At 42.6% G+C, this 26,096-nt stretch overlaps 1 protein-coding gene across 1 annotated transcript in view; it reads left to right on the top strand.

Annotated features, from left to right (window-relative positions):
* The window catches only part of LOC145357476 (integrin alpha-E-like), a 453,795-nt gene that overhangs the window by 297,442 nt on the left and 130,257 nt on the right, over positions 1-26,096 (top strand). The window contains exons 21-25 of the mRNA XM_080210848.1: positions 5,546-5,749; positions 13,687-13,817; positions 15,056-15,198; positions 20,610-20,767; positions 23,462-23,584. Of these exons, the coding sequence (XP_080066974.1) occupies positions 5,546-5,749; positions 13,687-13,817; positions 15,056-15,198; positions 20,610-20,767; positions 23,462-23,584 (759 nt within the window). The remainder of the gene's footprint in view (positions 1-5,545; positions 5,750-13,686; positions 13,818-15,055; positions 15,199-20,609; positions 20,768-23,461; positions 23,585-26,096) is intronic.

The raw sequence follows: 26,096 nt of genomic DNA, 5'->3' as shown, positions 1-26,096 counted from the left end.
TTTTTCCCACAGACTGGTGGAAAATATCAAACTGCACATTCCTTTCAGCTGTTTGCAGCAGGCAAAGTACTTACCGTATACTGAAAGCCAATAATTTAAGATTGTCAAGGCCACATATATTCACACACAAGGCCCAGTCCTTTCTAGACAAAAGGAACACATCTGGTCATTATGCCTGTTGAAAGTAAGGAAAAGCTTGGAAGACCATCATTCCCTGGTTCATTCCTCATGGCAATGCCTTGACCGATAAGAATCCATTTGCCAACCAATCAGCACTTTTCTCTAATGTATAAATTGTTGTTCCCTTTACAATTGGTTTATCTTCCTTAATGTTATTGATCAGTGCGAGATGAAAAGCTCTGATAGAATGGCGGCATTTTACGGCCTCGCTTGAGTGAGAACGGAAATTCCTGCTTGAGGTCAATGCAGAATTCCGTTGTTGGATCCTCGCCTGCTCTGATCCTGTCATGGACAAGGTGATAGAGTTCTAACACTTGTCTCTCTTTTCAGCAATAATCAGAGTATAAGTTCTTATTCTTAGCATTTATAGAGTTCTGCAGACCACCCCCAGCACAAACGTTCCATCTGGGCCTAGAGCTGGTGGAAAGGATAGGAAAGCATGGAAAGGATAGGAATCTGTGGAATTCATTGTCACATAAGGCTCCACAGGCCAAGACATTGAGTGTATTTAAGACTGTGATAGATAGGTTCTTGATTAGTGAAGGGATTGAAAGTTGCTAGGAAAAGGTGGGGAGAATGGGGTCATAGAATCATAGAGGTTTAGAGCATGAAATCAGGCCCTTCGGCTCAACTTGTCCATGCTGCCCTTTTTTTTTAAACACTGAGATAGTCCCAATTGCCCACATTTGGCCCATATCCCTCTATACCCACCTTACCAGTGTAACTGTTTAAATGTTTTCTGAAAGACAAAATTGTACCTGTCTCTACTACTACCCCTGGCAGTTTGTTCCAGACACTTACCACCTGCTATGTGAAAAAATTGCCCTTCTGGACCCTTTTGTATCTCTCCCCTCTCACCTTAAACCTCTAGTTTTAGATTCCCCTACCATTGGGGAAAGATGTTGACTATCTAGCTGATCTATACCCCTCATTATCTAATAGACCGCTATAAGATCACTGCTATACTCCAGGGAAAATGTGCCAGTCTATCCAGCCTCTCCCTATAAATCAAACCATCAAGTCCCAGTAGCACCCTAATAAATCTTTTCTGCGCTCTTTCTAGTTTAATAATATCCTTTCTATAATAACGTGATGAAAATTGCACACAGTATTCCAAATGTGGCCTTACCAATGTCTTGGACAACTTCAACAAGACGTCCCAACTTCTGTCTTCAGTGTTCTGACCAATGAAACCAAGCATGCCGAATGCCTTCTAATCCACCCTGTCCACCTGTGACTCCACTTTCAAGGAGCTATGACCCTGTACCCCAAGATCATTTTGTTCTATAACTCTCCCCAATGCCCTATCATTAACTGAGTAAGTCCTACTCTGGTTCGATCTACCAAAATGCATCACCTTGCATTTATCTAAATTAAGTTCCATCTGCCATTCATCAGCCCAGTGGTCCAATTGATCAAGATCCCGTTGCAATCCTAGATAACCTTCTTCACTGTCCACAATGCCACCAATCTTGGTAAGTAGTCTCACACCACCAGGTTAAAGTCCAACAGATTTATTTGGTAGCATGAGCTTTCAGAGCATTGCCCTTCATCAGGTGAGTCCTGGGGCAATGCTCCAAAAGTTCGTGCTACCAAATAAAACTATTGGACTTTAACTTGGTGTTGTGAGACTACTTACTGTACCTACCCCAGTCCAACGCTGGCAACTCCACATCGTACCAATCTTGGTATCATCTGCAAACTTACTAACCATGCCTCCAAAATTCTCATCCAAATCATTAGTATAAATAGAACATATAGAACATAGAACACTACAGCACAAACAGGCCCTTCAGCCCACAAGTTGCGCCGATCATATCCCTATCAGGCCTATCTATAACTCTCAATCCCATTAAATCCCATGTACTCATCCAGAAGTCTCTTAAAAGACCCCAGCGAGTTTGCCTCTACCACCACCAACGGCAGCCAATTCCATTCACTCACCACCCTCTGAGTGAAAAACTTACCCCTGACATCTCCTCTGTACCTGCTCCCCAGCACCTTAAACCTGTGTCCTCTCGTAGTGACCATTTCAGCCCTGGGAAATAGCCTCTGAGAATCCACTCTATCTATACCTCTCAACATCTTATAAACCTCTATCAGGTCACCTCTCAACCTTTGTCTCTCCAGGGAGAAAAGACCTAGCTCCCAATCCAGGCAACATCCTTGTAAATCTCCTCTGCACCCTCTCAATAGCTTCCACATCCTTCTTGTAGTGAGGCGACCAGAACTGCGCACAGTTCTCCAAGTGGGGTCTGACAAGGGCCTTATAAAGTTGCAGCATTATCTCCCGACTCCTAAACTCAGTCCCTCGATTAATGAAGGCCAGTACACCATACGCCTTCTTGACCACATCCTCCACCTGCGAGGCCGATTTAAAAGTCCTATGGACCTGGACTCCAAGGTCTTTCTGCTTCTCAGCACTGCTAAGAGTCCTACCCTTGATATTGTACTCCTGCATCCCACTGGACCTGCCAAAATGGACCACTACACGTTTATCCGTGTTGAAGTCCATCTGCCACTTCTCCTCCCAGCCTTGCATCCTATAAATGACAAGCACTGACCCAGCACTGACCTTTGAGGCACACCATTGGTCACAGGCCTCCAGTTTGAAAAACAACCCTCGACAACCACCCTCTGTCTTCTGTAATCAGGCCAATTTTGTATCCATTTGGCTACCTCATCCTGAATCTTGTGAGATTTAGCCTTATGCAACCATACAGTATCTTGTCAAAGACCTTGCTAAAGTCCATGTAGACAACATCAACTGCATTGTCCTCATCTGCCTTCTTGGTTACCCCTTCAGAAACTCAATCAAATTCGTGAGACATGATTTTCCACTCTCAAAGCCATGCTGACTATCTCTAATCAGTCTTGCCTTTTTAAATGCCTGTAGATCCTGTCTCTCAGAATACTTTCTAACAACTTACGCATTAGAAACATTAGGCTCACTGGCCTGTAGTTCCCAGGCTTTTCCCTGCAGCCCTTCTTAAAGAAAGACACAACATTTGCCACCCGCCAATCTTTAGGCACCTCATCTGTGACTGTCGATGATTCAAATATCTCCACTAGGGGGCCCGCAATTTCCTCCTTAGCCTCCCACAATGTCCTGGGATACACTTCATCAGGTCCCGGGAATTTATCTACCTTGATATGCTTTAAGACTTCCAGCAGCTCCTTCTCTGTAGTGTATACACGCATCAAGACATCACTAAATATTTCCCCAAGTTCCCTAACATCCATGCCTTTCTCAACAGTAAATATTAATGAGAAATATTCATTTAGGATCTCACCCATCTGTTGTGGATCTACATATAGATCTCCCTGTTGATCCTTTTTAGGTCCTACTCTCTCCTGAGTTACTCTTTTGCCTTTTATGCATTTGTAGAAGCTCTTTGGATTCTTCTTTGCCTTATCTGCCAAAGCAATCTCATGTCGACTTTTAGTCCTGATTTCTCTGTTAAGACTACTCCTACACCCTCTATACTCTTCAAGTGATCCACTTGATCCCAGCTGCCTTTGCATGTCATGTGCCTCCTTCTTCTTCTTGACTAGGGCCTCAATATCTGAATCATCTGAGGTTCACTACTTCTACCAGCCTTGCTCTTCACTCTAAAAGGAATTTGCTTATACTGAACTCTGGTTAACACACTTTTGAAAGCCTCCCACTTACCAGCTGTTCCTTTGCCTTCCAACAGACTCCCCCAGTCAACTTCTGAAAGTTCCGGCCTGATTTCTCTCTTAACTCTATTCCGAAACCCTCTATACTCTTCAAGGGATCCATTTGATCCCAGCTGCTTATGCATATCGTATGCCTCCTTCTTCCCAAAGTGATCCCTCGCTAACAGTTCTGTCACCTGCCCTTCCTTATTTCCCAAGAGGAGATCAAGTTTTGCTCCCTCTCTAGTCGGACCATCCACATACTGAATGAGAAATTCCTCCTGAATACACTGAACAGATTTCTCTCCATCCAAGCCCCTAATATTATGACTGTCCCAATCAATATTGGGAAAGTTAAAATCTCTTACCGCCTTATTTTATTGGAACTATCTGTAATCTCCTTACATATTTGCTCCTCAAATTTCTGCTACTTGGGGGCCTTCTTATCTCTCAGTTCTACCCAAATAGACTCAGTGGGCGGACCTATAGAAATATCCCCTCATAAAATCATAGAATAGATTCCCTATAGTGCAGAAGGAGGCCATTCGGCCCACCAAATCTGCACTGACAACAATCACAACCAGGCCCCATCCCCGCAACCTTACATATTTACCCTGCTAATTTCTCTACTCCATGCATCCCGGGACACTAATGGGCAATTTAGTATGGCCAATGCACCTAACTTCCACATCTTTGGGTGTGGGAGGAAACCGGAGCACCCAGAGGAAACCCACACAGACACAGGAAGAATATGTAAACTCCACACAGATAGTCTCCCAAGCCAAGAATCAAAACCAGATCCCTGGAACTGTGATGCAGCAGTGCAAACCTCTGTGCCATCGTGCCGGTGTCTCTCAGTACTGCCATGATGCTTTTCCTAATCAAAAACGCAATTTCCCCTCCTCTCTTACCTCCTGTTCTATCTTTCCTAAAGCATCTTTGACAAATATATCATTACATAATTGAATGGCGGAGTAGACCAGATGGGCTGAATGGCCTAATTCTGCCCTATATATTAAGTATAGTGCAGCAGCAGATTTATTTGGCTTTAGAGATTGGACCTCATGACTCCTGCGCGAGGTTGATTTCTTTAAGGTCCTGATTAGACTAAAACAAAATTGTGTGAGAGAGGGATTCCACCTACAAAATATAACCTACTTTAAAATCTTAGGTCTGCCTAAGTTTTGGAGGCTCATGCAAACGACAATGCCCTGGTCTTTTGGGAGTCTCCAATACTGGACTTCCAGACAGTATGCTGAGATGTTGGCATTGTCACCTTTTGCGTTTGGATGATTCCATCAGACCTGTGCCTTTGCAATATGGGGTAAGGTGCTCCCATGTAAATCCAGGAATTCAATGCTCTGACCTCTCTGCACCACTCCCAGCCTCCCACCCATTACCTGACCTTTGTCCAGAGGGAATAAGTAATTCATGGCATATCTGGCATTACTTGGAATACTGGGCATTCTCTCAGGGTTCTGAATATTCCTTGGGGATCTAAACCCTTGGGGTACTGGACATGTCCTGGGGTAAGGGTCACAAAACTTAGGCCTCTACAATTTTCAAAACTGATTCTCAGAACCTCATGAAAATACGTAAAATGCCACAAGGTGCATGTTGACCAAGTTGGCTAAATACTGAAAGGCTCCTTCTAACCAACTGAGCAGCAATTCCAAGTGTTCCTTATATCTTTCCTATTATACAGAATACCTTTGAAGAAAAGGAGAGTTTGACAGGAATATCCAGCTTCACCAATGCAAGGTTTGGAGGTGCCATTACAAACATAGGTGATATCAACATGGATGGTTACAATGATGTAGCCATTGGAGCTCCTTTGGAGGAAGACCATGGAGGCAGTGTCTATATCTTTAATGGGCATAAGGATGGTATCCACGTGACTCATTCCCAGGTAAGGCTGGACACAGGACCTTTATTGTGCATGCTACAGTCCCGGCTCTCCTACCAATGTCTGATCGTGTTGAAGAGCACTCTCCTCCTGTGACCTGCAATCTTTGTAATGATGTGAACATGATTGTGCCTCAGGGTTAACAATGGCCATTACAGAGACTTGGTTGTCTCAGGGACAGGACTGCGTACTTCAGGTGCCAGGATTCAGATGCTTCAGGAAGGACAGGGAAGGGGGCAAACGAGGTGGCGGAGTAACACTGTTGATTGGGGACAGTGTCATGGCTGCAGAGAAGGTGGATGCCATGGAGGGACTGTCTACGAAGTCTCTGTGGGTGGAAGTTAGGAACAGCAAAGGGTCGATAACTTTGCTGTGTGTTTTCTATAGGCCACCCAATAGTGACAGGGAAGTTGAGGTACAGAGAAACAGATCCCAGAGAGATGTAGTAATAACAGAGTTGTCGTGATGGGAGACTTTAATTTCCTAAACATTGACTGGAATATCCCTAGGGTAAGGGGTTTGGATGGGGAGGAGTTTGTAGGTGTGTTCAGGAGGGTTTCCTGACACAGTACGTGGATAAGCCTACGAGAGGAGAGGCTGTACTTGACCTGGTGCTGGCTAATGAACCAGGACAGGTGTCAGATCTCTCGGTGGGAGAGCATCTCGGGGATGGCGATCATAATTCTATCTCCTTCACGATAGCATTGGAAAGAGATAGGATCAGGCAGGCTAGGAAGGTGTTTATCTGGAATAAGGGGAAATATGAAGACATCAGGCAGATAATTGGACAAGTAAACTGGAAGGAGGTGTTCTTGGGGAAAAGTACTGAAGGAAGGTGGTGGATTTCCAAGGAACGTTTGACTGGAGCTCTGCACGACAACGTTCCGATGAGACAAGGAGGTTTTGGTAGGTCATGGGAACTGTGGTGCACAAAGGTTGTGGTAAACCTAGTCAGGAAGAAAAGAAGGGCGTACAAAAGGTTCAGGGAGCTAGGAGATGTTAAGGATCTAGAGGAGTATAAGGTTTGTAGAAAGGAGCTTAAAAAGGAAATTAAGAGAGCCAGAAGGGGACATGAGAAGGCCTTGGCGGGTAAGATTAAGGAGAATCCCAAGGCGTTCTACAAATATGTGAAGAGTAAAAGGATGAGAAGTGAAGAGATAGGACCTATAAAAGGTGAAGGGGGAAAAGTCTGTGTGGAACCAGCAGAAAAAATGGCAGAGGTGCTTAATGAGTACTTTGCCTCGGTATTCACGGTGGAAAGCGATCTGGGAGGTTGTATTACAGGTTTGCGGCAGACTAAGAAGATTGAGTATGTGGATGTTAAGAAAGAGGATGTGCTGGAACTTTTAAATTCTATCAAGATAGATAAGGCGCCGGGACCGGATGGGATGTACCCCAGGTTACTGTGGGAGGTGAGGGAAGAGATTGCAGAGCCCCTGGTGATGATCTTTGGGTCGTCGATGGAGATGGGAGATGTTCCGGAGGATTGGAGGATTGCGGATGTGGTTCCTATTTTCAAGAAAGGGAACAGAGGTAGCCCGGGAAATTACCGACCGGTGAGTCTGACCTCAGTGGTTGGTAAGTTGATGGAGAGGATTCTGAGGAACAAGATTTATGAGCATTTAGAGAAGTTTAGAATGATCAGAAATAGTCAGCACGGCTTTGTCAAGGGCAGGTTGTGCCTTAAGAGCCTAGTTGAGTTCTTTGAAAATGTGACTGAACACATTGACGAAGGAAGAGCGGTGGATGTATTTACATGGACTTCAGCAAGGCGTTTGATAAGGCCCCCCATGCAAGACTTCTTGAGAAGGTGAGAGGGCATGGTGTCCAAGGGGCTTTGGCCTTGTGGATCCAGAACTGGCTTGCCTGCAGAAGGCAGAGAGTGGTTGTGGATGGGTCTTTTTCTGCATGGAGGTCAGTCACCAGTGGAGTGCCCCAGGGATCTGTTCTAGGACCCTTGCTGTTTGTCATTTTCATAAATGACCTGGATAAGGAAGTGGAGGGATCGGTTAGTAAGTTCGCCGACGATACGAAGGTTGGTGGTGTTGTGGTAGTCTGGAGGGATGTCAGGAGTTGCAGTGTGACATAGATAGGATGCAAGACTGGCCTGAGAAGTGGCAGATGGACTTCAACACGGATAAATGTGTAGTGGTCCATTTTGGCAGGACCAATGGGATGAAGGAATACAATATCAAGGGTAGGAGTCTTAGCTGTGTTGAAGAGCAGAAGGATCTTGGGGTCCAGGTCCATAGGATTCTTAAATTGGCCTCGCAGGTGGAGGATGTGGTCAAGAAGGCGTATGGTGTACTGGCCTTCGTTAATCGAGGGATTGAGTTTAGGAGTCGGGAGGTAATGCTGCAACTTTATAAGACCCTTGTCAGACCCCACTTGGAGTACTGTGTGCAGTTCGGATTGCCTCACTACAAGAAGGATGTGAAAGCTATTGAGAGGGTGCAGAGGAGATTTACAAGGATGTTGCCTGGATTGGGAGGCATGCCTTATGAAGATAGGTTGAGGGAGCTAGATCTCTTCTCCCTGGAGAGACAAAGGTTGAGAGGCGACCTGATAGAGGTTTATAAAATGTTGAGAGGAATAGATAGGGTGAATTCTCGGAGGCTATTTCCCAGGGCTGAAATGGTCGCCACAAGAGGACACAGGTTTAAGGTGCTGGGAAGCAAGTACAGAGGAGATGTTAGGGGTAAGTTTTTCACTCAGAGGGTGGTAAGTGAGTGGAATCGGATGCCGTCAGTGGTGGTGGAGGCGAACTCGCTGGTGTCTTTTAAAAGACTTCTGGATGAGTATATGGGATCTAATGGGATTGGGAGTTACAGATAGTTCTATGGCTTGGTAGGTATGGATATGATCGGCGCAGCTTGTGGGCCGAAGGGCCTGTTTGTGCTGTAGTGTTCTATGTTCTATGTAATGACCCAGTATCGAGCTTTCACAATTGAAAAATATTACCCTGTGCAGACTAAAACGACAAATTGAATTTTATTCGAAGTGGACGTGGTGTATATGGATTTTAGTAAGGCATTTGATAAGGTTCACCATGGTAGGCTTCTGCAGAAAATGCAGATGTATGGGATTGGGGGTGATCTAGGGAATTGGATCAGGAATTGGCTAGCGGATAGGAGACAGAGGGTGGTGGTTGATGGTAAATATTCATCATGGAGTTCGGTTTCGAGTGGTGTGCCTCAGGGATCTGTTTTGGGGCCACTGCTGTTTGTAATTTTTATTAATGATCTGGATGAGGGTATAGTTGGGTGGATTAGTAAGTTTGCTGATGACACCAAAGTCGGAGGTGTGGTAGATAGTGATGAAGAGTGTCATAGTTTGCAGGGAGACTTAGACAGGTTGCAGAGCTGGGCCGAGAGGTGGCGGATGGAGTTTAATGCGGAGAAGTGTGAGGTAATTCACTTTGGTAGGAATAACAGATGTGTTGAGTATAGGGCTAACGGGAGGACTTTGAATAGTGTGGATGAGCAGAGGGATCTAGGTGTATGTGTACATAGATCCCTGAAAGTTGGGACTCAAGTAGATAAGGTTGTTAAGAAGGCATACGGTGTCTTGGCATTTATTGGTAGGGGGATTGAATTTAGGAGTCGCAGCGTCATGTTGCAACTGTACACAACTCTGGTGCGGCCGCACTTGGAGTACTGTGTGCAGTTCTGGTCCCCACATTATAGGAAGGATGTGGAGGCTTTGGAGAGGGTGCAGAGGAGGTTTACCAGGATGTTGCCTGGTATGGAGGGGAGGTCCTATGAGGAGAGGCTGAGGGATTTGGGGTTGTTTTCGCTGGAAAGAAGGCGGCTAAGAGGGGATCTTATTGAAACATATAAGATGATTAGAGGTTTAGATAGGGTGGATAGTAATAGCCTTTTTCCTCTGATGGAGAAATCTAGCACGAGGGGGCATGGCTTTAAATTAAGGGGTGGTAGTTATAGGACGGATGTCAGGGGTAGGTTCTTTACCCAGAGGGTGGTGAGGGATTGGAATGCCCTGCCTGCTGCAGTTGTAAATACGCCTAGTTTGGGGGCGTTTAAGAGATCCGTGGATAGGTTTATGGACGAGAAGGGATTGGTTTAGGTTAGTGGGTCATTGTTTTGTAACTGGTCGGCGCAACATCGTGGGCCGAAGGGCCTGTTCTGCGCTGTAATGTTCTATGTTCTATGAAATTGACAATGAGGTGAAAGAAGCACAGTAAAATAAGCAGAAATGTACAGCTCAGAGAAGCCATAGACACTCGCACCATGTCACTGGAATATGGTGCTTGAGATATGCTGCCAATGTCAAAATGTATTCATTGAACTTATGAACTTAGCAACTCAGGCAGTTGAATTCAATTTAAATGACACCATGCTTACCCAAATAGATGGTGTTGACACGAGATCTACTCTAGGCCCAGCTCTCACAAACATCTTTGTTGGCACTCATGAGAAATGCGCCATTGATGAAATGACACCTGGGGGAATCTTCCCATCCTGCTCGCCACAGGATTTATAGCAGTGGGGCACGGAACATGGTTCGTTGACCTCAAGCAGGATTTCCGGTTTTGAGGCAAACATGGCTGGAAAATCTGCCCCTAGCCTCCTACTCTTTGCATATTTCCAATACACAGTGATAAATTTGATATATTTAAATCTGCAACTGCATGTAAGGCTTTCCTTACACAACGTAATGGACTCCTTCCTGTGCTCAAATTCACCTTTGAAATGGAGCAGTCAAAGAAACTCCTTCTCCTTGACGTTCTGGTTGAAAAATCTGGTTTTCTACTGGTGTCTGTCACAAGCTGGCCATCACTGGTCAATATATGCGTCAGCATTCCTACAATTGCACACGCTATAAGATTGGCCCCGTCAGCCACTGTGAAAATAAGGTCATAGCCATATGCTCATTGTATAGCTTGATGCTGAAATATAATGCATTCAAAGCTATCCTGTTGTGTAAGAACATAAGAACAAGGAGCAGGAGTAGGCAATTCAACCCTTCGACCTGCTCCATCATTTAATACAATCATAGCTGATTTAATCTCGGTCTCAAATCCACTTTTCTGCCCACTCACTGTGGCCTTCCCTTCAATTCTTTGCTAATTAAAAATCTGTCCACCCCTTCCTTAAATTTATTCAATGCCCTGGCATCCATCATGCTCTGAGTAGTGAATTCCACAGACTTACAACCTTTTGAGAGAAATAGTTTCTTCTCATCTCTGTTTTAAATCTTCCACCTTTATCCTAAAATTATGATTTCTTGTTCTAGATTATCCTATAAGAGGAAATATCCTATCCACATCTCTTCTGTCAACCCCCCCTTATCATCCTGTACACTTCAACTGCCCATCTCACCTCAGTGGGAAGGTGAGTTGTGAGGAGGATGTAGAGATGCTTTAGTGTGATTTGGGCAGAGTGAGCAAGCGAGACTTGCAGGATTTGCAGAAATTAGCATGGCTTTGTCAGAGGTCATGCCGGAACAAACTTGATTGATTTTTGAAGAGGTGACCAGGTGTGTAGATGAGGCTAGTGCGGTCAGTGTAGTTTATATGGATTTCAGCAAAGCTTTTGACTGGGTCCCACATGAAGAAGGCAAATGCACATAGGAAAAGGGTAATTTGAGTTGGCGGATTCAAAATTGGTTCAGTTGTAGGAGACAGAGGGTGATGTTAAGATGCAGGCGAGGTGTTTTGTGGAGTTAGCCTAGACCCTTAGATTTACATTTGATTTTCACTTCAGTGAACATAAGGGGCCCAATTTTACCATTTTCATTCTAAGTGCTGTTTCTGGGCGCAATTCAGATCCAACTTGGAAATCTCAGGCACCCCCATATGTACTCAGCCTAGAAAAAAAATCGTTGGTCTGAATTGCTCTGTGTGCGGGACTTATCGCGCCTGAAACGATTGGAACTTTGAACTGTGCAAAAAAAATCGAAAAATGTGCCTTGTCACATCGCTCCTGGGCTACAAGAAGTGGATAAAGCTGCCTGCGAGTGAAAAGCGGGAGTGATGGTCCCCACAGATATTGCTTCACCCCCACGACATAACTGCCCCCCTTATCCACCCATCCCCCCAACCCAGACCGATCACAATTCCCTGCCCCCTTTATCTCTACCGACTGCCCACAGAGTGGCAGCAGATTCCCCCTGTCCCCCCACCCCCACCCCATTCCCACCCCACAAGATATCCATCTAGCCCCCACCCCTCACCCAGAGAATGATCGGGCCTCCATCCACCCTGCCCACCAGCTCATGCAGCCTACTCCAGAATTGGCATACATTACTGGAAGTATTTATAGGATCAAGAGAAACCAAAGTGTACAAGGTAAGATCTGGAGAGAAAACCAGTGTGCTTCTCTGGGGAGAAACACACCATTTTTATCATCAGAATCAATACTCTACCACTTTTTGGTAAGACTTCCCCAGAGTCTTTGAGTATTTTTAAGTCATAGTTAGATTGATTCTTCATTAACAAGGGGGTGAAAGGTTATTCAGGCAAGTGCGAATGTGGAACATAGTTGCAGTCAGATCGGCTATGATCTTATTGAATAATGGAGCAGGCTTGAGGCACCAAATGGCCTACTCCTGCACCTACATTGAATGTATGTTCGTCCATCTATATGCAAATACGAAACTGATTGTTGGGACCATTGAATCACCTTTAAAGTTCCCAGAACTTAATTGAAATGTTCATCCATTTGTTGGGGAATTGATTTTTGAGTCCCACTAAATTAAATTCCCCCACCTGCCAAGCATTTCCAGGTAGGTCAGGAAGATTCAGCACAGTATGATCCACCACATCCAGGACATTCTGTTTTTGCTTGAATTAAGAGACATTTCAAAAGAAAACTATATTCTAAAGTTACAATCCCTATTGCAAATGGGTTTAAAGTCTACCCTAAATGATAATGTAAAATCAAAACAAGCAAATTTTAAGGAAATATCCCATTCATTGGGTGGGATTTCCTGGCTGCGCTCACCCCAAAACTCCACCCAAGGAAAATTCCACCTGAAGTCAACGGACCTTTGCATGGACCACACTCTATCTACAATGATTCCAGTGGCGGATGGGACGGGAACATTCCTCCCATTGTATTATAATCCAGGCCAAAAACTCCAAGATGTTTTATGAAGTCAGCCTATACCATAAGTTGTGCATTTTCAATTTGGCACAGGTAAGCATAAGATGTTTCACTCCAGGTATGATTTAAGTGACCCACTAGGGAGCTTTTATCAAACAAAGTTTATTTAAGAATACAGTTAACATATAAGACAATTAGCAATAACTTTTACCAATTACAAACAAGAAAAAAAGATATATAAACATTAACAGCCAAATATATTGTTCCAAACATCCTGACAAACATACACCCTGCTCTATGCTTAGCACAGATAGCAACTCATGTGATGCTGGACCTTGCAGTTCTCTAACTTCTGCTGTGGATTCCTCCTTTGGATGTTGAATGGAAAATGCTGAAGCCTTGTCAGCCCTGGAACTTTTTGCCTATTGAGACACACAGAGATACTGCTTGTCTTTAGCTTCTAGCTTCACCTTATAGAAAGCAGAATTTCCAATATCAGGGAGACAGACAAAAACACTGCTTTCAGCCTGGAGTCCAAACAGCTTCTCACAAGCTGAAACGTTTGTTTCCCCTGTGAAAAAATAATTGTCCCAATGTACCACTTGATTGTCAATTATTCTTCCCTAATTCAAAAAGGGTCATAAAACTCCAGGACACTGAATTAGGCCCAAATTAGAAATAAACAAGATACCCATTATCGCTTCAGCATTAATAAAAGATGCCGGTTCACAGATCATTTGGTGCCAAAAGCAAAAGGCCATTCCCGCTTGAAAAAAACTTGTGCAGTGAACATGATTAAAATACATTTCTTAAAGGCACAATAGCATCACAAGTGTCTCTCCTAATGCATTTTTTAATCTTTAAATTATTTAGCGAATAAGGGGGAAGGATGTTGTGCCTGGGCTGCAGTACTTTGGACAATCAATAGGTGGCTCATCAGATGTGGATGCAGATGGGCTCCTTGATATAACAGTTGGTGCACAGGACAACGTTGTGGTATTCAGGTATGTGGCCATATTTAATACAATACCTGGTTTCACTGGACTATTTGGTCACCTTACTAACGTATTTTGTGTTTTAAAGATGCTCAAAACTTGTCAAACTGTTTAAAGGGGAAATAAGATTGAAGGCTTTTGGAAAATGGAAGCACCATAGTAACATAAGAACATAATACCAGTCCTGTAGAAGCAGGAGTAGATGATACAGCCCCTCAGGCCTGTTCTGCCTTTCAGTATGATTATGGCAGACCTTCTGCCTCAACTCAACTTTTTGCCTGCTCCCTATATTTCTTCTATCTCTGAGGAGCCAACAATAAAAACACAGTATCAAAATATCATAGGGACAATATTATAACTTAAAGGGGCAGTAACATTAGTAGCAAACATCATAACATCAGAGGTATTGCATCATAAATCAAATGCAGATTATTTTCCTACCTGTCTGTGATTTTCTCTGATTGGTCTTGTCTTAATCTTCCTGAGATATATGAATAATAAACACAGTTTAAATAATGGTAATACAGTTTAGGGAGCAAGTAGAAGGGAACTTCAAAGTACGGGTAGATGATGTTGTGATGGAAATTTGACTTACTTTGATTTGATTTGATTTATTATTATCACATGTGTTAACAGTGAAAAGTATTGTTTCTTGCGCGCTATACAGAAAAAACATACGTTCATAGAGAAGGGAACAAGGCGGTGCAGAATGTAGTGTTACAGTCATAGCTAGGGAGTAGAGTAAGATCAACTTAATGCAAGGTAAATTCATTCAAAAGTCTGACAGCAGCAGGGAAGAAGCTGTCCTTGAGTCAGTTGGTACGTGACCTCAGACTTTTGTATCTTTTTCCTGACGGAAGAAGGTGGAAGAGAGAATATCCAGGGTGCGTGGGGTCTTTAATTATGCTAGCTGCTTTGCCCAGGCAGCAGGAAGTGTAGACAGAGTCAATGGACGGGAGGCTGGTTTGTATGATGGATTGGGCTACATTCATGACCCTTTGTAGTTCCTTGCAGTCTTGGGCAGAGCAGGAGCCATACTAAACTGTGATAGAGCCAGAAAGAATGCTTTCTATGGCGGAAATTATGAAGCGTTAACACAGTCCAGACCTCTGCTGATACAAGCCATGAATAGGTGTAGTGAGTAATGTTATGTATGTCAGTCACAGTGTCTTGATCCATGTTAAGATAAATGGGTTATAGTTATGCATAATTTTGGTATTTTCACAAGTGCTGACAATTCTTTGCAGCTCAAGACCAGTTATCAACATTGGGGTGAATGTCACATTTTTTCCGAAGATGGTACCTTTGTCTTTTGCAACTACCAATGAACAGAAGAAAAATATTCAAGCTTCTGTGTGTTTTACCGCTACAACGAAGTTTGCATCATCAGGTAATGCCTCAGTGTCACTGCAGAATGTGGAAGGGAATGTCTGCATCACTATTTTCTATGACTTCACTCTTATCTATTTAATTGAAGCCAGAGAATAGATTGCATTGGCTTCCCTTGTTGCTCCAGCACTGTTACCTCTAGTATCCTCCAGAGATCAACTGTTGGTTCCTGTTGTAATGAAATTGTACTGGTGGGGTGAGAGATGCTAGCAGACCCGGAGAATTCAGTCCAGGGCTTGATAATGACATTATAATAAGATTACAAAAAAATTTAAACTCACTTTCCTGCTGGTCTTGCCAGTATCCAGCATGGTCCTAATCGCACCAAATATCCGGCACTTGGAGATGCACAACCTCGAGAACGACTTGTACTTAGATAACAGTTTGCTTTTGAATTTGAGGGCAAGTATTCAGAATCCAGCAACCCCTGCAACTCTGTCACAATGTGACTGGCAAAAAGCAATTGGAAAATAGATCAGGGTTCTTGAAATCTCACAGAACATAGAATCTACATGGACCCCGACCAAAGGATCCACCCCCTCCCACTATAAGTTCCTCTCCAACTCCGTATAGATGTTCTGAACATAGAACAGTGCAGCACAGGAACAGGCCATTCAGCCCACAATGTTGTGCCAAAATGTACATCAAATTAAACTAATTCCTTCTGCCTGCCCTTATTGTATCTCCCTGCACCATCAATCTGGCAGCGCGTTCCAGACAAATACCATTCTCTGTAAAAGTCATGCCCCTCACGTAGAGTCATAGAGGTTTACAGCATGAAAACAGACCCTTCGGCCCTACTTGTCCATTCTGCCCAGTTTTTACTATTAAGCTAATCCCAATTGCCCATGTTTGGCCCATATCTCTCTATACCCATCTTACCCATGTAACTCTGTCAATGCTTTTTAAAAGACACAATTGCACCCATCTCTTTTTAAAAGACAAAATTGTATCCGTCTCTCCTACTACCTCTGGCAGCTTGTTCCAAACACTCATCACCCTCTGAGTGAAAAAATTGCCCCCCTGGACCCTTGTGTATTTCTCCCTTCTCACCTTAAACCTATACCCTCTAGGTTTAGACTCCCCTATCTTTGGGAAAAAATATTGACTATCTAGCTGATGTGTGCCTCATTGTTTTATAGATCTCTATAAGATCACCCCTAAGCTTCCTTGCTCCAGGGAAAAAAGTCCCAGTCTATCAAGCCTCTCCTTATAACTCAAACCATCAAGTACCAGTAGCATACTAATAAAGGTTTTTTTCACTTTTTCTGGTTTAATAATATCCTTTCTATAATAGGGTGATCAGAACTCTACACAGTATTCCAAGTATGTCTTTATCAATGTCTTGTATAACTTCATGATGTGGATATGCTGGCGTTGGACTGGGGTAGACACAGTAAAAAGTCTGACAACACCAGGTTTAAGTCCAACCAATTTATTTGATAGTACACTCACTAGCTTTCGGGGTTAGTCCCTTCGTCAGCAGGTTATGTGTTAAGATTCTTGAAAGATGCTTGAACAGCAGGTTAGGTGTAAAGATTCGCATTCTAATCAGTAATCTGTAAACTGTCTGTGCTTTATATGCTCTGTCTGAGGCCAGAATCTCCATTCACCTGACGAAGGGACTAACCCCGAAAGCTAGTGAGTGTACTATCAAATAAATCGGTTGGACTGAAACCTGGTGTTGTCAGACTTGTATAACTTCAACAAGACGCCCAATCCTTGTATTCAGTGTTCTGGCCAATGAAACCAAGCATGTTGAATGTCGTCTTCATCATGATGTCCACCTATGACTCCACTTTCAAGGAGCTGTGAACCTGTACTCACTGATCTCTTTGTTCTATACCTCTTCCCAATACCCTACCATTAACTGAATAAGTCCTATCCTGGTTTGAGGTACCAAAATGCACCACCAATGCGTTTATTTAAATTAAATTTCATCTGCCATTCATCAGCCCAATGGCCCAATTAATCAAGAATCCATTGCAATCCCAGATAATCTTCTTCACTGTCCACTATGCCACCAATCTTGGTGTCATCTGCAGACTTATTAACCATGCCTCCTAAATTCTTATCCAAATCATTAATATAAATGACAAATAACAGTGACCCAACACGAGGCACACTGTTGGTCACAGGCCTCCTCTTTTAAATACAAGCCTCTACAACCACCCTCTGTCTTCTGTCGTCAAGACAATTTTGTATCCAATTATCGATCTCACCCTGGATCCTATGAGATTTAACCTGATGCAACAACCTACCATGCAATACCTTGTCAAAGGCCTTGCTAAAGTCCATCAACTGTATTGCCCTCATCTACCTTCTTGGTTACCCCTTCAAAACAGAGGGGGTAAGTTCGAAGGAGATATTAGTCAAAGCATTGAATACAGGAATTGGGGGAAGAGAGGGGAAAGATTTAAAAGGTACCTGAGGGGCAACTTCTTCATGCAGAGAGTGGTGTGTATGTGGAGTGTGCTGCCAGAGAAAGTGGTTGAGGCAGGTACAATAGCAACATTTAAAAAGCATTTGGATTAATACATGGATGGAAAAAGATTAGAGGGATATGGGCCAAATGCGGGCAATTGGGACTAGCTGGGAAGGCACCATGGTCACATGGAGTGGTTGGGCCGAAGGGCCTGTTTCCGTGCTGTACTGCTGTATGACTCTCTATAACTCCAGGACATTACCTGCAATCTCATGTGCTTTAACGTTATGTAGTAATCTGTTATGTGAGACCTTGTTGAGAGTCTTCTGAAAATCTAAATAAACCACATCTGCTGGTTCTCCTTGCTCAACTTTATTAGTTACATCCTCAAAGAATTCCAATAGATTCATCAAGCATGATTTCCCTTCTGTAAATCCATGCTGACTGTGTCTGATTATACCACTGCTTTCCAAATGCTGAGTTATGAAATCCTTGATAATAAACTTCCGCAGTACCAATGTTAGGCTTACTTTTCTATAGTACTCTGTTTTCTCTCTACCTCCCTTTTTGAATAGCAGGCTTATATTAGCTACCCTCCAATCTGTAGGAAACTACCCAGAGTCCAAAGAATTTTGGAAAGTAACCATAAATGGATCTACTATTTCCAGGGCCACTTCCTTCAGTACTCTGGGATAAAGGTTATCAAGACCTGGAGATTTATCAATCTTCAATCCCATTAATTTCCCCAAAACCATTTGTTTGTTAATGCTGATTTCCTTTAGTTTCTCACTAAAACATGTTTTTCTCAGCACTTCAGGTGCATTATTCAGGTCTTCCTTTGTGAAGACCGAAGGAAAGTACAAAATGAATTCCTTGGCCATTTCTTTATTCCCCGTTATGAATTCTCCTGTTTCTGACTGTAAGGGACCTACATTGTTTTTGTCAATCTTTCTCTCTCTATATGTCTATAGAAACTTTTACAGTCAGTCTTTATGTTCCCTGCTAGCTTACCTTCATACTTTACTTTTCCCGTCTTAATCAATCCCTTTGTCTGCCTTTGCTGAATTTTAAACTGCTCCCAATCCTCAGGCCTATTGTTGTTTCTTGCCAATTTGTATGCTTCTTCCTTGAATCTGACACTATCTCTAATTTCCCTTGTAAGCCATAGTTTGGCCACAGTTCCCTTATCACTCTTGTGCCAAACAGGAATAAACAACTTCTGGAGTTCACCTATATGGTCTTTAAAAGCCTGCCATTGCCTGTCTACTATCTTTCCTTTCAATAATGTTTCCCAGTCCATCATGGCCCATTCATACCCCATACCATCATAGTTACCTTTATTGAGATTCTGGATCCTAGTCTTAGAAGCAACTACATCAGAATCCACCTTGATAAAGAATTCTACCACATTATGGTCACTCGTCCCCAGGGGTTCTCTCACAACTAGATCTATATCCTGCTGTATCCTTTGAAAATCTTCTACGCTATCCACAACTCCACATAACTTTGTTTCATCTGCAAACTTACTAACTCATCCATCTACGTTTTCATAGAAACATAGAAACTAAAAGCAAGAGGAGGCCATTCAGCTCTTCAAACCCACTCCACCATTCATCTTGATCATGGCTGATTATTGAATTCAATATCCTGATCCCCCACTTCCTCTCATATCCCTTAATCCCTTCAGCCCCAAGAGCTACATCTAATTTCTTCCTGAAGTCAGACAATATTTTGGCTTCAACTACATTCAGTGATATTGAATTCCACATATTCACCACACGCTGGGTGAAGAAATTTATCCTCATATTAATTCTAAAAGGTTTACTCCTTATCCTCAGACTATAATGCCCACATATTCAATCAGTCCAAATTATATTGAAACATCTCTGCATCCTCCTCACAGCTCACCTTCCCATCCAACTTTATATCATCTGCGAATCAAGTCCAAACCATTTATATACATCACAAACAACAGAGGTTCCAGTCTGGAGTTTAATTTAGATAAATGCGAGGTGATGCATTTTGGTAGCTCAAACCAGGGCAGGACTTACTCAGTTAATGGTAGAGTGTTGGGGAAAGCAATAGAACAAAGAGATCTAGGTGGAGTCACAGGTGGACAAAGCTGTGAAGAAGGCATTCAGCATGCTTGATTTTATTGGTCAGAACATTGAATACAGGAGTTGGAACGTTTTGTTGAAATTGTATAAGACATTGATAAGGCCACAGTTGGAATACTGTGTACAGTTCTGGTCACCCTATTATAGTAAGGATATTATTAAACTAGAAAGAGTGCAGGAAATATTTACTTGAATGCTACTGGGATTTGATTGAGTTATAAGGACAGGCTAGATAGACTGGGACCTTTTTCTCTGGCGTGTAGGAGTCTTAGGGGTGATTTTATAGCGGTCTATAAAATAATGAGGGGCAAAGATCAGCTAGATAGTCAACATCTTTTCCCAAAGGTAGGGGAATCTAAAACTAAAGGACATAGGTTTAAAGTGAGAGAGGACAGATGCAAAAGGATCCAGAGGGGCAATTTTTTCACACGGAGGATGGTGAGTATCTGGAACTGGCTGCCAGCAGTAGTGGTAGAGGCGGGTACAGTTTTGTCTTTCAGAAATCATTAAGACAGTTACCTGGGTAAGATGGTATAGAGGGATATGGGCCAAAGATGGACAATTGGGACTAGTTTAGCAGTTTAAAAAAAAAGGCGGCATGGATGAGTTGGGCCAAAGGGCCTGTTTCCATGCTGTAAATCTCTATGACTTTATATTCACCCCAAACAGTGACCCAAAATACAAAAGCTAAAATAATGTAGGGAAACATGTTTTTAAAAATGCCCTAGCGTTACAGTGATGGTTTCATGACAATTGAATATTAGAAGAAAGTGTAAAGTAACATGCAATCAACTGATATGGCAGGTAACTGGAAAAATAGATATTCAGTATTAATGTGCTTTAATAGTTTTATTCTATTATACTTTATAGATTTGGAAAATTCCTTTGTTAATTATACAATCAACCTGGATACAAAGCAGAAGAGTAAAAGAGTTTTATATGCAAACAATGATGGAACTCCTGACACTATGTCTGACTCTGTGAAGATCTCATCCGATGCCTGTAAAACTTATTCACTCATTGTGCAGGTAAGATGGGAGGCTAGGTTTGAGAATTTGCATTAGGAGATACAGAGGGACTTTCTTTAAACTGTTAAATTTCAAAGGGAAGTAATATGCTTTTACAACGTGCAAAGATTCCGTAAGTAAACAAGAGAAGCCTATTATATTTTGTTTGACCCAAAAGTAGGAGCCATAGGAAAACATGAAAGATTTTTGTATTTTGGAAATATTGCTAAGGACAATGGAACTGTCGATGAAGGATGAAAAGGATATTTAAGGAAAGATGTTGAGAGGATGGTTGAAGAACTGCTGGAAATAGCTGTATGTTGGGAGAATATATAAAGTTTGAATTAGCCATCTAGTCAAGCCAGAAAAGTCTTGGCCTGTGAAGATTAGTCTTGCATCTGCAGATTTCTTGGATTTCCACAGCAGAGTGGAGGTCAGTTTGAGAGATTGTGTGGTTTGCCTTTATTAAAGCGACAGCAGTTTAGACTTGGATAATATTACTGGGTTGTTATGGTTAAACATCTATTTAGGTATGTTGCCTTAGTGACATATACTTATGCGTCTGACCAAGTAGGGAATCTTTTGGGAGAATGTAATTGGTTTTTTTTAAAATACACCTTTTACTTCTAATTTTTAAAATCCCAAAAGTGCTACTGGACTTCTTGCTGCTGAGTTTAGTTCTCTTTCTTTCCATTTCCAGAGTGCAAAAAAAGTTGTGGCCCATAAGCCAAGTTTCCCTCTGGCATTGGGCTGTTCAGCAATTAATATTTGCTGTGAACCAACATCCTGCTGTGGTACAGCAAGCAACTAGGAAGGCAAATGGTATGTTGGCCTTAATTGCAAGAGAATTTGAGTACTGGAGCAAGAATGTCCAACTGTAGCTGTACAGAGCCTTGATGAGACCGCACCTGGAGTACTGTGTGCAGTTTTGGTCTCCTTAGCGAAGAAAGAATATACTTGCCATGGAGGGGGTGCAGCGAAGGTTCACCAGCTGATTCCTGGGATGGCAGTATTATATGAGACTATGTTCCCCGGAATTTAGAAGAAAGAGAGGGGATGTAATTGAAACACATTAAATTCTGAGACGACTGGACAGATTTGATGTAGAGACATTGTTTCTTCTGGCTGGGGGGGTTTAGAACAAGGAATCACAGTTTCAGAATACAGGATAAGCCATTTAGGAGTGAGATCAGGAGCAACTTCTTCACGCAAAGGGTAGTGAAGCTGTGGAATTCTCTATCACAAAAAGCAGTGGAGGCCAAATTATTGAATATATTTAAGGAGATAGATCAATTTATGGAGTTTAAAGATGTTAAGGGATATAAGGAGAATGCGGAAGTATGGTGTCGAGAGAGGATCAGCCGTGATCATATTGAATAGCGGAGCAGGCTCCAAAGGCTGCATGACCTACTCCTGCACCTATTTTCTATGTTTCCAAGTATCTCAGTCATGTTCACATTCATGGCATACAAGTGCTAGGCAATGACCATCTCCGACAAAAAATAAACGAAGCATTTCCCCTTGACGTTCAAAGGCATTGTTACCACTGAATCCCCCAGTTGACCAGAAACATAACTAGACAGCCATACAAATATGTGACTACCAGAGCAAGTCAGAAGTTAGGAATTCTGCAGCAAGTTACTCATCTCTTGACTCCCAAAGCCTGTTCACTATCTTCAAAGCACAAGTCAAGAATTCTCTCCACTTGCCTGGAAGGGTGCTGCTCCAGTGACACTCAAGAAGCTTAACACCATCTAGAACAAAGCACCTCATGATGGGCACCCCATACACCACCTTAAATGTTCCCTCCTTCTACTGCTGACGCACAATCGTCGTCATATTCTACATCTACAAGATGCATTGCAGCAATTTCCCTACCCTGCTACCAATCTCCAGTCTCTACCACCTAGAAGGACAAGGGCAGCAGATGCATGAGAACACCACCATCTGAAAATTCTCCTCCAAGCCATACATCATCCTGACTTGGACCTATATTGCCATTCCTTCACTGTCACTTTCTTCCTAACAACACTGTTGTGGTCCCAAAAACCAGGTGGACAACAATGATTAAAGAAGGTGACCCACCACCGTCTTCTCGGGGGCAATTATGGATGGCAACAAATGCTGAACTTGCTAGCGACTTTCATATCACGTGAAATAAATAAAATGATCTGCCCATATGTCACTTTGCCAAATCTCTCTCACCTTCTCTAACTCGACAATCCTTTGATGGCTCTGTGTTTGTCTAACTCTGGCCTTTTCTGCATCCCTGATTTTCATCATGCCACATTAAAGGTACTGGAGTGTGGCAACTAGGGGATTTTTACAATAACTTCATTGCGGTGTTAATGGAAGCCTACTTGTGACACAAATAAATAAACTTTAAACTTTATTTAAATACAAGTTACCATTGCTGTAATTTCGTACACAAATATTTGATGTTTCATCATTTGACTTTGGCCTTATGAACTTTGTGCAAATTCAAAGATGTGTGAGTTAGGTTGATGGGCCATGCTAAATTGCCCCTTAGTGTCCTGAGATGTGTAGGTTAAAGAGCTTAGCGGGGTAAATATGTGGGGTAATGGGGATAGGATCTGGTGGGATTGTTGTCGGTGCAGACTTGATGGGCCAAATGGCCTCCTTCTGTACTGTAGGGTTTCTATGATTCTATATGATTCTTAATCCTGATTAACAAATAACATTCTTCAATTTCAGCATTGCACGTTTGACTGTGTCTCTGCAATTATTGTGGAGGTGCACTATACACTGAATAATGCTGAAGAGAAGGCTGGACTTCCAATTCTCGATAATTTTGCCAAACCTTCAACACATGTTGAGGTAAAAACGATAAACTTGAAAACTGAATTAATCATAATGTTTAAAATGTCAATGTTTTATTAATTACACTGTTAAGGTCTAATGGCTGTCACTTTGTTAAATGGCAATCACATTGTTAAGGCAATTGCATTGTTAAACAGGTGATGGGTATTGGTCCACCTATAAGTGGGGACCTAATTGGTCTACTCCAAAATAAATGGGGTCTAACCATTCACATCAAAAGTGTATAAATGGGAACTGTGCCCAGTGGGCATGATGGGAACTGGGGTGTTTTATTGACCCCTCTTGTCATATTTTGGTTTGTTGTTTTAAGTTTCCTTTGTGATTTGTTTGATGCAGTGTCCCTTTGAGGGGACTGCTCTTTTAAATTGGCCCTTAATTTGTTTAATTTAGTTTAATTGCTTTGCTCCAAAAGAGGATAAATGGGAGCACTAGAATAGTGAAGTAATTTGATTTGATTTGAATTATTATTGCCTCATGTGTTAACATTCAATGAAGAGTATTGTTTCTTGCACACTATACAGACAAAACATACCGTTCATAGAGAAGGAAGCGAGAGAGTGCAGAATGTAGTGTTACAGTCATGGCTAGGGTGCAGAGAAAGCTCAACTTAACGCAAGATAGGTCCTTCCAAAGGTCTGACAACAGCAGGGAAGAAACTGTTCTTGAATCAGTTGGTATGTGACCTCAGACTTTTGTATCGTTTTCTCGGTGGAAGAGAGAATATCCAGAGTGCGTGGGATCCTTAATTATGCTGGCCGCTTTGCCGAGGCAGCGGGAAGTGTAGACAGATTCCGTGGATGGAAGGCTGGTTTGTGTGATGGATTGGGCTACATTCATGACTTTTTGCAGTTCCTTGCGGCATAAGGCAGACACAGTAAAAAGTCTCACAACACCAGGTTAAAGTCCAACAGGTTTGTTTGGTAGCAAACACCACTAGCTTTTGGAGCTTTGTCCACTCCCCATTCACCTGATGAAGGGGAAGAACTCTGAAAGCTAGTGGCGCTTGCTACCAAACAAACCTGTTGGACTTCATCCTGGTGTTGTGTGACTTCTTACTGTGTTTATCAGTCCAGTGCCAGCATCTCCACATCATGACGTATTTGGCAGAGCAGGAGCCATACCAAGCTGTGATACAACCAGAAAGATTCTTTCTGCCCATGGCTTTACTGTCTGGAAATAAACCTATTTGAGACATAGACCAGCTTTGGGAGGCGCTAGCCTATGGAATTACCCATAGGCTATTAACCGGAAACTCAGCTAATGTTCTGGGGAACCTTGTTTTGGATCCTGCCAGACTGTGGAATTTGAATTCACTAAAAAAAGAAAATCTGGAATGATGACCATGAAAATATTGTCGATTGTCTGAAAAACCATCTAGTCCACTAATGCCCTTTAGGGAAGGAAATCTGCTGTCATTACCTGGTCTGACTTAGATGTGACTCCAGAGTCACAGCAATGTGGTTGATTTTCAACTGCCCTTGAGCAACTAAAAATGGACAATAAACGCTGGCCAGCCAGCGACGCCCATATCCCATAAATGAATAGAATTTTTAAAAACATATAATTATTGGAATGAACATAAAGTATAAGCCTGGATACATTTTAAGTTAGAGGTTATGAACAGTTCAGCATTTTAGCAGTTTGCTTCCTTATAAGACTATATGAAATAGGAACAGGAGTAGGCTGTTTGTCCCCTCGAGCTCGCTTTGCCACGAAATAGGATCAAGGCTGATCTGATGCATTCTTCACGTCCATTTTCTTGCCCTTTCACTGTAACCCTTGATTTCCTTATTGATCAATTCTATCTATCTCAGCCTTAAAAATACACAAGGACTCCACCCTCACAGCTCTCTATCAAGCACTTCCAAAGACTCTCATAAGAAATAGGAGCAGCAGTAGGCCATCTAGCCCTTCGAGCCTGCCCCATCATTCAGTAAGATCATGGCTGATCTGAAGTGGCTCAGTTCCACTTTCCCGCTTTCTCCCCATAACCCTTAATTCCCTTGCCTACCAAAATCCTATGTACCCGTGTCTTAAATATATTTAGCGAGGTAGCCTCCACCACTTCAACGGGCAGAGAATTCCAGAGATTCACCACGCTTTGAGTGAAGAAGTTCCTCCTCAACTCTGTTCTAAACTGCCCCCCACTTATCTTGAGGCTGTGCCCTCTAGTCCTGCTGTCCTTTCTGAGCAGGAAGAATCTCTCTACCTCTACCCTATCCATCCCCTTCATTATCTTATACGCCTCTATAAGATCCCCCCTCATCCTTCTAAACTCCAACGAGTTTAGAAGGATGAGGAATTCCTTCTCTCAACCTCTGAGAGAAGAAATTCCTTCTCATGTCAGTCTTAACTTGGTGGTCCTTTATTCTGAGATTCTGCCCTCTGATCCTAGACTCTCCTTTGAGGGAAGCATCCTCTCAGTATTGAACCTGTCAAGCCCCTTAAGAATCCTATATATTTCAATGATAGTCTCCATTTGCCAACTTTTTCCAACTTAACCTATCAG

This window comes from Carcharhinus amblyrhynchos, chromosome 23 (assembly GCF_965287045.1).
Source record: "Carcharhinus amblyrhynchos chromosome 23, sCarAmb.v2.hapA, whole genome shotgun sequence".
NCBI classification, from domain to species: Eukaryota; Metazoa; Chordata; class Chondrichthyes; order Carcharhiniformes; family Carcharhinidae; genus Carcharhinus; species Carcharhinus amblyrhynchos.
This window is presented reverse-complemented; position numbering and strand designations above follow the sequence as displayed.